General features: G+C 35.6%; 1 protein-coding gene across 1 annotated transcript; it reads left to right on the top strand.

The window, feature by feature from the left end:
• On the top strand, window positions 10,694-11,974 carry LOC108663289. The gene is made up of 3 exons (XM_018126892.1): window positions 10,694-11,306; window positions 11,490-11,681; window positions 11,949-11,974. The coding sequence occupies exons 1-3, from the start codon at window positions 10,694-10,696 to the stop codon at window positions 11,972-11,974; spliced, it is 831 nt and encodes a 276-aa protein (XP_017982381.1).

A 15,797-nucleotide genomic window follows, 5' to 3' on the forward strand; every position in this document is an offset into this window, starting at 1 on the left:
GGATTTGTCTGCTTTTTCACGACGAAAGAGGCAAGGAAAACCATTCAAAGCCTTAATGGCATTTGATTTTTCAATTTCAGATTAGCCCTAAACTTTGCCAGAAAAAACCCACCCCACAAATAACCCCAGAGACCACCCAGCAAACAACCCCAAAGAAGAAACACCTAAACCAAAAACATATACAATCATTTTCAAATCAAAGCTTGAAACACAAGCCCCCAAACCCAAATCAACTCACAAATGTTCCCCACCCACGCAATTCAAATCAAACACAATCTGAAATGAACCATCGTAACACAATGGGCTACTCAAGTAGAGTGGTAAATGCAAGATCTTACTTACAAGCTATTGTGGGTTCTCAACCTTTAACAGAAGGTATTGCCCCTCCTCCTCCACTTATTAATTTTGTTAAACTATGCAAGGGCCATGTGGAGAATGAAGTCCTTAATTGGCTCGATAGTTGCATGGTTGGTAGATCCAGGGAGAGGCTCGAGCTTGAAGCAATTTCAAAATTGATTAGGGAAAAGGGTAAGAAAGGTTTTGAGATTAAACGTTTTTCGGGCTTTCAATTTTTGATAGCTTTCCCAAATCTTCAATCCTTTGAGCTATCCAAAGCTAGTGAATGGATTGGCTATGCAAATGGTTTGATGAAATCAGTGAGTGGTCTCCCAATTTTTCCACCAAGGAGAGGCGTTACTGGCTTTTGATCTCTAGAATCCCTATCCATGCTTGGAGCAGGATTACCTTCCAAAATATCAGTAACTTATGGGGTTCCTTCATCTGCATTAGTGAGGAAACTGCTACTCTTAACTCTTTCGAGCAGGCCACGATGCTTATGGCTACCAATTCGCCTAAAAAGATTGATGAATTCATCAACTTAGCTATCAAAAACCAAATCTACTGCCTTCATGTCAAAGAATTTACCCCTGACTGTATAATGGACTATCAAGGGTTGGTCATGTTGGCAACAGGATGACGACTTGAGTAGTTCATCGTCTGTCTCCATTTCGGTCGACGCTGTCTCAACTGCCGCACATGGTGGACTAACCAAACTACCTCAGAACCTTCCATGCCAAAAAACCAAGCTGAGCCCATTACCCCAAACCTCCCTAAACCTTGAATTTGGGCTGAGACAAGATTATAGCCACGCCTTCATCCACAACTTTCAGAGCAACAAGCGACATCCACTAAGCATCATACCCTTCAAAGCCCACGATTACAGCACCCAATCCAAAATATCTCATTCACTCATCAACCTGATCCTCAAAATTCCAACACCAATGGGGCCTCATCCTCTACTCTTATGATCCAATCACAAGCTGTTAACCAAATAAGCCCACATGTAGAACCTTTTAACCAAATTGTTTTATTTCTTGAGCCTCAATCTCTCATCTGCTCGGCCCACACATTGAACGACCCATCAAGATGTGGCTCTCAGGATCCATCTCCACCTTCTTCTCCTACTCATCTTCCAATTCAATCTGACATTAAAAATTTGAACCCAAACTCATCTGCCAAGAATCAAAAGAAGAAGACCAAGACGTGCTCAATCTTAGGAAAAAAATGTCAAAAAAGGTCACTTTCCTTGAAGAAATCTTAGGAGTTATCAAAGAGGACACTAAAAGAGGTAGGAAGGGGGTAAGAAATCAGGGAAAAAAGAGAAGGAGGCGAAACAAACCCAGCAATGACGTTTTGATGTTCACAACTCTGAAAGCCCTTTTACCAATGCCTCTTTATCAAACGGTGACTTTAGAAAAACTTGGGATATCGGTAAACAGATTGGTTTCTCCCCTCGTCGCTTTGAACAGGATATCTTGAGAAACTTGGAAACAATAGAGGTTCCCCACTCAGTATTGGACCTCCCTAAGATTTCTTTTTGCACCTTGGTTTTTCTTTCTTTATTTATCATTTTCTTTCCTCTTATGTTTTTGCAAAAATTACAAGAATTGACAATACCATTCTTTTGTGGTCAAGCAAGTGCTTTAGAATTTTTTTTTTCTTCTATTTTTGAGCTCTATTTCAACTTTTAGCAGCTTCATCCATTTCACTAGTTATCTTTGCGGGTTTTTATGGAGGCTTTTTAACCCATTTCGCCTAACAAAGTTTTGCTCAACTAATTGTCTTACTTTATTGACTTGTCATTACAAGACTGTTATGCAGTTACTCTCTTGGAACTCATATGGACTTGGATGTGGGCAAAACCTAAGCACTATATGGAAGCTAGTTCAGTCCAATAATGTTGACTTTCTCTTAATCCAGGAAACCAAGTTATTTGATATTTCGAGCAGGCTTATTGAAAGAATTTGGGGTAGTGATGATGTCGATTGCTACTTTAGTCCAATATCAGGACGATCAGGGGGCATTCTATCTTCTTGGGATTATAAGTCTTTTTTTCAATCATCAGTGATTATTAAAAGGAATTTTATCATCCACATTGATGTTTGGCTTTCTTTCAATCTCCACTTTGCTATCATCAACGTTTATGCCCTTGCAACGAGGATGACAAGCAATCTTTATGGGAGGACATGTTATCACTTAGAGCCCAGTTTCCTTCTACATGGTGCATTGTTGGTGATTTCAACACTGTAAGGTGCATTGAGGAGAAGCAGGGATGTATAACATTTGGGATAGGTATTGATGATTTTAACGTTTTTATTAATTTATGCGAACTTACTGATTTGCCTCTAATTGATAAGAGATTCACGTGGTACGACACGGATTCAAAATGTAGTCGTTTGGATCATTTTTTTGCTTTCATCTAAATGGCTATTTTATTTTCGTAACTTTTGTCAGAAAGGCCTTAAGCATTCCTTCTTCGACCACTGTCCCATTCTCTTATTTTTTGAATCTGTGAATTGGGGTCCAAGGCCTTTTAGATTCATTGATTATTGGCTCACAATGCCTGGTTTCAAAGATATGGTCGCTCGAAAATGGTCCTCTACTCTTGTTAATGAATCTCTTAGTTTTTGTTTGAAGGTTAAGTTGAATATGCTTAAGACCCATCATAAACATTGGAACAAGGTCTCTTTTGGTAACATTAATGATACTATTAAAGAGCTATAAAACAAAGTGGAAGAATTTGACATTATTTGCAATCTAAGGGATCTCACAGAAAATGAATGCACAGCCAAAAGATAAGCCGTCCAACAGCTATGGTCATCTTCTAGGCAACTCGAACCAATTTGGTGCCAAAAATATAAATTCAATGGTTGAAGGAAGGTGATAAAAATAAATGTTTTTCAGTGCAAAGCCAAGGCCCGCTCTCATTGTAACCATATCGCATGAATCACAATCAACGGTTCATGGATCTCTCACCCGACAGAGGTACAATGGGCCACTTTTGAACACTTTCAAAACTTATTCAATAGCAATCAATGGTCTCATCCGAGTGTTGATGGCTTTCAATTCAAAAAGATCAGCTCTCATGATGCTCAAAACTTGAAGGCTCCAATTACTATGGAAGAACTCAAATTCACTATATAGGGTTGTGATCGCTCAAAAGCCCCCGGACCCGACGGATTCAACCTTAACTTCTTTAAGCATTGTTGCTTCTTTATCAAATGTGAGTTGTTTGATTTCATCTCTGATTTTATGAATCATGGCAAGCTCAACAAGGGTCTTAACTCATCATTCATTACATTGATTCTCAAGACCTTAAACCCTATCACCTTTAAAGAGTATTGCCCTATTAGCCTCATCAATACCCTTTACAAAATCTTTGCCAAGCAGCTGGCTAATAGGCTAAAGACCGTTATTTTCAAAGTCATTAGTGATCATCAAAGCACCTTCGTACAGGGCTGCCAAATTACAGATGGCATAATGTTGGCCAACGAAATCATCCATAGCATGAAGCGCCATCTTCACAATGAATGAGGTATCATTCTCAAACTTGATTTTGAAAAAGCTTTTGATTGTGTTGATTGGATTATCTGCTTCTTGTTATACGTGCTATGGGATTTGGCCATAGATTGTGTAATTGGATTTTTAAGTGTATCTTCACTGTTCGACTCTCTGTGTTAGTTAACAGATCAACCACCCCTGAGTTCCCTATGAAGCGAGGGCTTTGCCAAGGTGATCCTCTTTCTCCTTTTCTATTTATCATGGTCATTGAAACTCTTCACTTATCTCTTGCGAAGGCAAAATCTCTTGGGCTATTTCGAGGCATTTCAATCACATCCTCTGCCTTTTCTCTTTCTCACCTTCTATTTGCAGACGACACTATCATAATCATGTGTGCTGACACCCAAGGAGCTCTTAATTTAAAACGGATCTTACAATATTTCGAGTTTGCTTCGGGCCTTCATATTAATATTCAAAAATCTTCTATTTATCTGGTTGGTATTCGAATTCTTTGGGTAACGAGTTATCAGTTCTTTTGCATTGCGAAGTAGGCTCTCTCCCGTTTTCATACCTTGGTATTCCACTTGGAGCCAACCCGAAGAGAGCATTTACCTGGGATCCAATCATTAACAAATTCAAGAAAAAGCTTGCTCTATGGCAAAGAAAATACCTATCTCTTAGAGGTGAGGTCACACTTACTAATTTTGTCCTTAACTCACTCCCACTTTATTATCTTTTAGTCTTCAAAGCGCCCAAAAGTGTTCTTCGAAAATTAGAGCAATTAAGACGACCTTTCTTATGGGGTGGAACATCAGACAAACGAAAGATCTCAAAGTTAAATGAGCCATGGTCTGCAAGCCAAAGCGATATGGAGGGTTAGGAATCACCAACCTATCTCATAAAAACCTTGCTTTACTTGCCAAGTGGTGGTGGCGTTATGGGACGGACAAAAATGCATTCGAAGAAGACTGATAATGGAAAAATATGGCACAAGACAACCTCACTGGATGCCCTCATCATCCAACACAGGAGAATGTCTTCGGCATAGAGGAGTATTGTCCAACTACCATCTATTAATAGGATGCAAAATCTGGTTGGTTTTCATGCTTGTCATTGGAATGTAGGTAATGGTGAGACTATTTTCTTCTGGTCTAACAAGTGGATTGAAGACATTCCCCTTGCATTTGCATTCCCTAGACTCTTCTTTTTGGCTATCGACAAAGACATGAGAGTCATTGATGCTTGTTAGAATGGATTATGGTCAATCAACTTTAGGCGTGAGTTGTATAGCTAGGAGAAAGAGTACTTGGATCTAATTTTAAATTCTCTTTCTTCTATTTCGCTTGTGCCATCGATAGATGATAGGCTAGTCTAGACACATGACTCGAAAAGTTTTTTTTCAATCAAAACTCTTTGCTCTCTACTGGATTCCACAAGTGACTCCAACACAGTCTGGTTTCTCTACATTTGGAAATTGACTGTTCCACCAAAGATCTAATGTTTCCTGTGGCTGATGATCCTCAACTCTATCCCTATGAAAGTTTTCCTCTCTTCACGTGGGGTCCATTTCTCCCTTGATCAACTTCGTTGTGTGTGGTGTGGCCAAGTCGAGGAATGCTGTTTGCACATCCTTCTCATTTGTCCATTTAGTTGAAAAGTTTAAGGATATGTTCTTAAATGGTGGGGAATCTCTTGGTGCTCTCCTTGCAATTTATCCTCTTTCATACAAGCTCCGGAAGGTTGCCCTTTTGGGGGAAATATCTATAAAAGATGGTTGATTGTTTGTGCTGCTTCATTAAGGTCTCCTTGGCTAGTGCGCAATGACACAATCTTCAACTCTAAGGTATGGGATGGCCTCCAAATTTTTGTTCCTCATCAAATTATGATCAATGTTTTGGATACGAGCTTGTGAAGGTGTCGATGCCATTGATAATTTGGGATGGTGGACCGATCCACGTCTCTCCTTGAGGAGGAGAACATCGCAACACCATAGTGGGGGCACTTCATGGTCTCCACCCCCCACTGGTGAATTCAAATTCAATGTCGACGGCTTGGCCAAAGGTAAGCCAGGACCTGCTGGTTGTGATGGCATTCTTTGAGATTCTGATGGTTATGTAGTTAGCCTCTTCTTCTACCCTCTCGACTTACATGACACCAACTTCGCAGAGCTAATGGCCATCCTAAAGGCTCTAAGACTCTTTTCTGCAACTCCTTACGCATCATCTCCTTTAATCATTGAATCTGATTCACGCATTGCTCTCTCATGGATTAACTCAGTTGAACAGTGACCGTGGGACAAGTGGAGTATTTTTAACTGAGTTAGACTCTCTTCGTGTTACGCTAGGTATGGTTTCTTTTATGCATATTTTTAGAGAAGGCAATGGTTTTGTTGATTCCTTGGCAAAGTATGACGTTAATAATAACACATTATTTTCTGCCTAGTGGTGACTTGACTTCAATGGTTCATTTGACTTTGACTTCTCCGGCAGTTCTCTCTCTGTTATGGACTGCCTCACTCTGTTTTATTCATCATCGTTTGGCTGCTCTTGACTGCACTGTTTTTGAGTTCATTTTGTAGGCAGGGACTGTCTTCCGTTTGTTTTTTTTTTCTTTTGTTTATGTTCTTTGCAGCAAAGAGTACATTTTATCTGTTGCTTGCAATTGCTGTACCTACGGCTTACAGGCCCTCTTTTGTACCTACTAATTACTTATAATGAAATCTTTGATTGGGTTAGCAAAAAAAATATATATCTTAAACATATTCGAATGATAATACTACAATTCCTACATTATAACATATACAAATTGAAGCCATTATATTGGGGAACGTTCTTACCTTCTACTCCTATATATTAATTATTTTTTTTTTTGAAAGGCAAATATCTTTCATTAAGTCATGAAAGGGATGAATGTTTTATGAGTCTTAATTTTAGATAAAACTCACTCCAGCATTCATACTGCAAAAGCTGTACAATTGAAGTTCCCTGTGAGTAATTTTCCTAACAAGAAAACCCCCTGTACCTATCCATAAACAAAAGTATTCCTGCCACACCCGACAATCCCTAGCAAAATCCTCACAAGTGCAGACAGACAACAGTCCAAGACCAAGAACAACTACCAAAACGACAGGCATCAGAACCACCCGTGTAGACTCACAGGCATACAAAAGCATACAAAAACTGGGGTTGAGCATGGTTAAGCCATCATAAACATCAGGAAAGAGAGAGGGGCGAGGAGAGTTCTCACACTACAAGTGAATGCGTCAAGAAATATCTCCATCATTATCAATCAGACATCCCAGAAAAAAATAGGATGTCATCGGGCACTTGCCAGAAGAAAATCAGGCCGCAATAGGATGTCCTATAAATTAATTATTAACTACAATCTGGTCTCAAATCATTGCTGTGTTCAAGTAAACATTTTACTAAGTAACTTACTCGTCATTGAGACATGGGCGGATGCACGTTGAAGTTCATAAAAAGTTTTAATTTTTATATTATTTATCTAGAGTTTAGGGTAGTTAATATACTAATGAACCTTTTTTTTTATATAATTATATAGAGTGGAGTCAAAGACTCCAAGTAAAAGTGATCTTTCAACAAGTAATTTATATATTAATATTTAAATATTATATGGAAAGATAAAAAAAATTTCTTCTATAATTTAATATTTTATTAAAAAAGTCAAAACCTAAACTACTCTTTTTGTCAAAAAATTCAAGTGCTTCTTTTTCTCAGTCCTTGACTGTGTTTTTCTCTCTCTCAAAACAACTCATCTAGACTTCAATTGTTAGTAATTTTCAATCCAAATTAAGTTTTTAAATACTTCATATCTAAATATTTTTTGATTAATTTGATAGTTTGAGTTCATAATTATAATGTAACTAATAAAAAATAGTATTACATATCAAACAACATCTTGAAATTATGATTCTTTCTTTCTTTCTTTTATTTTGTAAATATATTATTTGATTAATTAATTTTGTATTTAATTTTATATGATTTGTGGATGCTTATATTTAGTTTTGATCAATAAATAGAAAATTGTCATATTGGTAGATGTTGAACCTGATAATTTGCTATGGAAGATCATATTTTATTTAATTCTAATATCTTAGTTTATGGTAATGAGTAGTAATTTTGGATGAATAATTGCTTTGCGACATAAAATTGAAAAAAAATGTTTTTGATAGTGTTTCTACTGATGCTATCATACACCGTTTTCAAAATATGAAAAATGATCATGGATAATTGTAGTTATTTTAAATATTTTTAATTTGAAGTGTTAAATGAATGTACTGAATTTACATTTTTTTAATTTAATGTTAAAATTTCTAATTTATAAATTTTAACATATTTATATTTGTTAATTATTATTATTTTAATTATGACACCATTTAAAAAAATTTCTGAATCCACCCCTACAAACAATAGTTAGCTTATTGAAAAATCATAAGAACTTAATACTCATGACTAGCGCTAAAGCGAAGATAGGAAGGAAACGAAACTCCGTTGAAGCTAGCTATAGAACAGCAGAAAAGTGCAATTGAAATTTAGAGTTGGGGATGCAATTAAAGTGTGTGCAGCCACCTCTATATACAGATGTAAAAATGCAGCATGGCGGCCTGCATTGATAGCATAATTTTTAGTAATCAAATAGAGTGAGATGATGGAGTTTGTCGAATACATGCACTTGCAAGTAGAGGTAGCTGCAAAATAATTGATAGCAGAGGTACCAACTAAGGTCTATTATTAGACATAAAATGACAACATTCAATTTGCACTTCAGAGAGAATGACAGATGGCATGCATCACTCTCATTCTTAATTCCTTCACGTTCTTTACCACCAAAGGAATTTCATTTTTAAACCTTGAAAAGATTATCATTATAAATAATTAAATTTTTAAATTTTAAGAGTAAATTTAAACAATTGACATGTGTCTATTAAGTTATGTAAACAAAAAAATTCATTGAATGAACATAATTATTTGAATAAACATGAGTCACTTATCTAATTTTACTTCTAAAATTTAAAACGCTATTTTAAATATACAAAATGATTATTCTACTATTCCTGCATTATGACATGTACAAATTGAAGCCAATATACACCTTCTAACTCCTACATATTAATTATTAACTAGAATTTGGTCTCAAATCAGTGATGTGTTCAAATAAACATTTTACTAAGTAACTTACTCGGTATACAGATTGCAGTATTTGTTACATATACATCAGTTTTACACATGGATTATGCGGTTTGTTTCAAGGTATTTCCCGATCCAGTTCCAAGCACAAAATGAAAAGAAGCGATTGATTTAGCAGGCTTTCCAACATCAATTAGAAGGCAATCGATTTGGCCGAACGTCTTTGTCAGCTATTAGCCGCATGATAACATTTCTGTGTCGTCCATTGCATCGTCAGAAAAAGTTGGAGGACCGGCGGCAATAGATATTTTGCTCCAATTTTTTTTTTTTTGCTGTAGTTTCGACATTTCTCATCATTTCATTTGGGGCTGGAGCACTTTTAATGTCTATTAACACTCTCCACTAATAATTTATAATTGTAATTTTTTAAATTATCCACACTTAAATAATTTTTTATTTAAATCAAATTTTAATTAATCATATTACTATTTAACTTATATGATACATGGTTCGTGTTTTGAAAATTCTTCAATTTACTAATTTTGAAAGACATGTGACATCTTTTAATGGATAAAATTTTTTCCTTCAACGGCAGCTTTTGTTTTCTGTCGTCATTTTGATGGTGAAATTTTTCTATTCTTTTTAGCTTAATAAAAGCATGCCAATAATTTCAAAAAAAGGAAAGTAGCTTTTAATCAAGACACTCTTTACACACTTTCTCCTCTCACTATATCTTCATTCACAATGTTATTTCCACTCATATCTAAATACAATTGAATTATTGAAACCATCAATTTCCATTATCTTAATTCACATTTTTGTTTCTACATGGTGGAGTGTCCTCGTGATAACATAATGATAGTTATGTAATAAAGAGAAAAACAAGGTAACACTCATGTAAAAAGTGAGAGGAACCTAGGTATTTAACGTTAGCTTCTAACTTCTACTAGAGAATAGTTATATCTATCGTACATGTTAAAAAAAAACAGTTCTAAGTGTTGGACAATTTCATTGTCTGATTACTCACAAATAACAAATACCCAATAATATTATGTATTACATCCGGCATGTTCTATATCAGTAGTTTAACAGTCCACAATCGACATCACATTAAGAAACGTGGTTTGTGTTTGAGAATTTGGTATCATTGGATCCCAGCCACTTGGGGCTAGGGTAGAAGAATCGATTATTGCTTTATTTTGCAATGTGAAAAGTTGGAGGATATTGGCGGCTAGAGATTCCTTATTTTGTCCTCCACACGCATGGCCGACCTCCTCCTTATTTTTGGTTTTTATCAATTTAGTGATCTCTGGAAAGGATAACGGCACTTGAATACGAGATAGAACACTTAGTATTTGAATTTTAAATAAATCTTACCTTGTAATCTAGTTATTTGTACATTTTAAATATCTCTTTTATCTTGTAAATCTGATAGAGGTCAATAAATATAATACCTTTACTATAATAGAGAAAAATACAATCGATATTATTATTATTATCTTTTATGGTATCAGAGCTTTTAAGGCTTTAACAAGAATATTTTATTATGGCCAACAGCGCTCAAACTGTCACTTACTCCTACTGTCAATGATTCAAATTCGTTGATATCGATAAATGTAGTTGCTCAATTACCAGTTAAACTAACACACTTCAACAATCCATCATGGAGAGTTCAATTTAATTCTCTCTTACTTGTATACGATCTCATGGGGTTTCTTGATAGCTCAAAACCTTGTCCGCCATTAACAATCACTAGAGATAACAAGGAGGAGCCAAATTCTACCTTTCTTTATTGGTCACGACAAGATCAATTACTGCTTCATGCCATTGTTGCTTCAATTTCAGAGCCCTTAATTCCCCTCATAGCCTCATCCAAAACTTCTTCTGAGGCTTGGAAGAAGCTTTCACGGCTTTATGCTAACAGCTTTCGATCCAGAGTAATGACATTGAAAGATAAGCTTCATGTTCCAAGCGACAACAAATCTATTGTAGAATATGTGCAAAATCTCAAAACTATTGATGATGAACTTGCGTTAATTGGGTCATCGGTATCTAATGATGATCTTGTTCTTCATATTCTGAATGGTGTAGGCTTCGAGTATCGTGAAATTTTTTCTGTTGTTCGAGCTTGTGAAACCACTATTTTTTTGGAAAAACTTTATGATAAGCTTGTTGAATATGAACATTATCTTAAACAAGAGGAAAATAGTTCTGTCGTTATCACTGCAAATGCTGCATCTCGTTCTTATAATTCAAATCAAAGAGGACACACTAGCTTTAATAATCACTCTCAACAAGGGCAAAAAAATTACAACAAAGGTAACATCAAAGCTTCATTCAAGAATCAACCTCCACATCATTAGATAGGTAACTATTCAAACTACTACAAGCGAAATAACAATTCTTGGCAGCAACAATCGTTTCGCTCATCGCAGCAACAATCATGTCCCTTCAAGCAATTTTTTTGCCAATTATGTAATCAACCTGGTCATGTTGCTAAAGAGAGTCCTCAATTTCAGGCCTTGCACTCACAGGACCCTATAATGGAAAATTTCACTGCTGCTCCTCAAACACTGTCATCCAACTGGTTAGCTGACACAAGCGCATCCCATCATGTTACAAGTGACTTGAGTAATCTTTCAATTCAGTCAGACTATGATGGTACTGATCAAATTGATATTGGAGATGGTTCAGGTTTGCCAATTACTTACACTAGAATTACCACTTTACACACTCCCTCGAGAACCATTTCTCTTTCTAATATTTTGCGTATTTCTATCAATTCATAAAAACCTACTTTTTGTCTCTAAATTTTGTAAAACTAATAACACCTCCATTGACTTTATTCCTCATTGTTTTCTTGCAAAGGATTTATGCACGAGAGCACCACTTGTCAAAGGCCTAAACAAGTACGGGGTGTATGAATGGCTACAATCAACTGCAATCTCTGTGTTTGTGTAGCAACCCATGTTTCAGATTGGTGTTAAAACTTCTCAAGTAAATTGGCACAATCGCTTAGGACATCTATCTTTTCACATCTTAGATTTTTTACTTAAATCATGTTCTTTACCTTTTGACCGCAAGTTACCTAATTAAATCCTCTATCATTCCTGTGCTTGTAATAAGAGCCATAGGCTCCCTTTCAATGATTTATCTCTGACTAGTGCACGGCCTCTTGAATTAATTTATTCTGATGTTCGGGGACCAGCCTCAATGCTTTCATCTAATGATTTTCAGTACTTTGTAAATTTTGTCGATCACTTCACTCGTTATACATGGTTATTTCCTATGCAATGCAAGTCTCATTTGTTTACTGTGTTCCCTAAATTCAAAAGTGTTGTTGAAAATTTTTTTTAACACTTCAATTGTGTCTATTTATACAAATGGAGGGGGTGAATATACGAAATTACTTCCAAACTTCCACACCTTTGGTATCTCACATCTTCAAACTCCTCCTCACACCCCACAACATAATGGAATAGCTGAGAGAAAACATCTCATATTGTTGAGACAGGGCTTACACTTTTTCACTAAGCTTCCACGCCTTTATCATTCTAGACATTTGCCTTTAAAACTACTATATATTTAATTAATCGCTCGCCTACTCCAGTATTGAATTTAGTTTCTCCTTTCCAAGCTTTATTTGGCAAATTACATAATTGCAATAAGCTTCGCACCTTTGGTCGCTCATGTTATCCTTGGATACGTCCTTATAATACAAACAAAATGCAGCCAAAGTTGAAAAAGTACGTCTTTGTTGGGTATTCTTTACATCAAAGATCCTGTCTCTTATAAAACCTATGTATCTCGCCATGTTATTTTTTATGAAAGTAGGTTTCCATATATGCACTTGGATAATACTCTTTCACGTGTCCAACTTTCCACTACTAGTTCATGGATATCTATCACTACATCTCCTCCTAAATACTCTGTGCCATTTACAAGTTCAAACACTAATCTTCCTTTGCGTTTTGCACAAAACCAGGTATGCGTGGCATCCATAAATTCTTTTGCTTCGATTCTTGACGATTCTACCTTGATAGGTGCAGCTCCTCCTATGATCTCTACTTCATTAGATCCTACCTCTTCTCCCCCTATCCTACCTGAAATATCACATGAACCTGCTACTTCACCCTTGCAATCTACTTCCACTGCCATTCTTACTCAGATTCACCTTATGACAACAAGATCCCAAAATAATATTTTAAACCAAATCCAAACACGCTAACCTTGTTAAGTTAATACTTGCATGATAATGTACACTTATCAAGCTTTTGTTATACTTTGCTTCATTGTAGTGGTCATTAATCATGCATGTTTTCTACTAATTCCATCTCCTACGTGTATAGCTGCATGAGTTTGTTGTCTTTATGCCATAACACCTGTGTCTATAGTATGTTACAAGTGTTAATCATGCCTACTGCATATTTAACTTGTACTTTAATCTGATCAATGAAGCAGACTTGCAGTTTCTTGTAACCATGGATAGTCTTTCTTTCAAGTTTTGTAAGCCTTTCTGTTTTAGTTCTATAACAGAGTATCTTTGACAACTTGTTCTCTGTTAAAGACTAGAAATATAACAAACCTTACCCCTAAGCTTCCTTTTTCCGTATCACTTGAACCATCTTCTATGTCTCAAGCTCTAAGGGATCGTAATTGGTGTAAAGTGATGTTTGATGAGTTTGATGCTCTCATTCATAATGGCACTTGGGAACTAGTACCTCATCATTCTAATCAAAACATTGTTGGCTATAAATGGGTGTTTCGCATCAAAAGACACCCTGATGGTAGTATTGAACGGTATAAAGCTCGTTTAGTTGCTAAAGGGTTTCACCAAAGACCTGGCGTTGACTTCACTAAGACTTTTATTCTTGTTGTTAAGCCAGCAACAATTCGAATTGTCCTCACTATTGCATTATCTCAAGGATGGCAACTTCGACAAATGGATGTAAACAATGTATATTTGCTTGGAACATTATCTAAGGATGTTTCCATGACCCAGCCTCCTGGTTTTATTGACTCCACTCATCCTACATGTGTGCGCAAAGCACTTTATGGCCTAAAGCAAGCACCCAGAGAATGGTACAAAGCTCTAAGTTCTTTTTTGATCCATTTTGGCTTTATTCAATCCAAATCTGATGCTTCCCTATTTATACATTTGGATGGTACCGCTATTGCCTATCTTTTAGTCTATGCTGATGATATTATTCTAACTAGCAATAGCAACTCATTTACTGATTAGGTCGTCAACGTTATCTCATAATAGTTTTCTGTCAAAGATCTTGGGTGATTACAAGATTTTCTTAGTGTTGAAGTATTCCCTACAACAGCTAGTCTATTTTTGTCTCAATAGAAATATATCCATGATACACTTGATCGCTTTCATGTGACTGCTGCAAAAGAAGTCTCAACACCTATGGCTACAAAATGTTCTTTGTCTTCTCGTGATCATACAGGTGCTACTGATGCCACAAAATATAGATAGCTGTTGGGTGCTCTCCAATATTTGTGTTTTACTCGGCCTGATATTGCCTTCAGTGTTAATAAACTATCTCAATCCATGCATTCCCTAACTGAATAACATTGGAGTGCTGCAAAACGTCTTTTACGATTATTTAAAAGGTACCATATCTTATGGCCTACATCTTACTCGCAGCTCATCTTTTTCCTTATGTGGATTTTCAAAAGTTGATTAGGCTTCTAATGTTGATGACCGCAGGTCTACTTCAGCCTATCTTATTTATCTTGGTTCCTCACTTGTCGTTGGGAGTTCTAGTAAAAAAAAGTCAGTAGTCGTTCTTCGACTGAAGCAGAATATTGAGCCGTTGCTTCTGCTGTTGCTAAAATAAGTTGGTTGCAATCTTTGTTATCAGAACTTGGCCCATAGCTTCCATCTTCTCCCACGGTGTACTACGACAATGTTGGGACTACGTATGTTTTTGTGAATCCAATATTCCAGTCCAAAATGAAGCACATTGCAATTGATTTTCATTTTGTCCATAATAAAGTTACGAAAGGAGATCTTAAAGTTTCGCTCATCTCTTCTCGTGATCAGTTGGCTGATGTCTTAACTAAACCTCTCCCTCATTCTTCTTCTTGTCTTTTACGTTCCAAGCTTGGTGTCTGCAATGGCATCACCAGCTTGAGGGGGCATGTAAAGGATAATGACACTTGAATAAGAGATAGAATAATTAGTATTTCAATTTTAAATAAATCTTACTTTGTAATCTAGTTATCTTTACATTTTAAATATCTCTTTATCTATACATTTTTGTAATCTATTTATCTGTACATTTTAAATATCTCTGTATCTATACATTTTAAATATCTCTGCATCTATACATTTTAAATATCTCTTTATCTAGTAAATCTGATAGAGGTCTATATATATAATACCTCTAATGTACAGATTAATAGAGAAAAATACAACCTATATTATTATTATCTTTTAATCTCTTTGTAATAGATTTTTTTAAAAAGTTAATTTCAAAGCTATAAATTGCATACACCGTAAGTAATGTTGGCATTTAATTCCTTAATAGAGACAATGCATACTTTGGTTTTGATTAGGAGTTTTTTTCTTTCAGTGAAACTATATGAAAAGAACAAATTAAAATTATAATCAAATAATTCTTGCCACATATAAACAAACTATTATATCTAATATAAAACACTTAAAAATAAATTGAACAATCAATTTAACAAATATATAATTAGACAAAATTAATTTAACATAAAGTTAAAATTCACATGATGCCATATGAAATTAGCTAGTACTTCAAGGTTTTAGTAGAGATGGAAATAGAGGAA

This window comes from Theobroma cacao, chromosome 9 (genome assembly GCF_000208745.1).
Source record: "Theobroma cacao cultivar B97-61/B2 chromosome 9, Criollo_cocoa_genome_V2, whole genome shotgun sequence".
Classification (NCBI taxonomy): Eukaryota; Viridiplantae; Streptophyta; class Magnoliopsida; order Malvales; family Malvaceae; genus Theobroma; species Theobroma cacao.

Excerpts from the sequence above, each read along its gene's own strand:
- LOC108663289 (XM_018126892.1), top strand. The coding sequence starts at position 10,694 with ATGGGGTTTCTTGATAGCTCAAAACCTTGTCCGCCATTAACAATCACT. Across the intron at positions 11,307-11,489 it reads GCAAAAAAATTACAACAAAG|AGAGTCCTCAATTTCAGGCC; the intron begins GTAACATCAAAG and ends ATGTTGCTAAAG. Across the intron at positions 11,682-11,948 it reads TGATATTGGAGATGGTTCAG|CAACCCATGTTTCAGATTGG; the intron begins GTTTGCCAATTA and ends GTGTTTGTGTAG.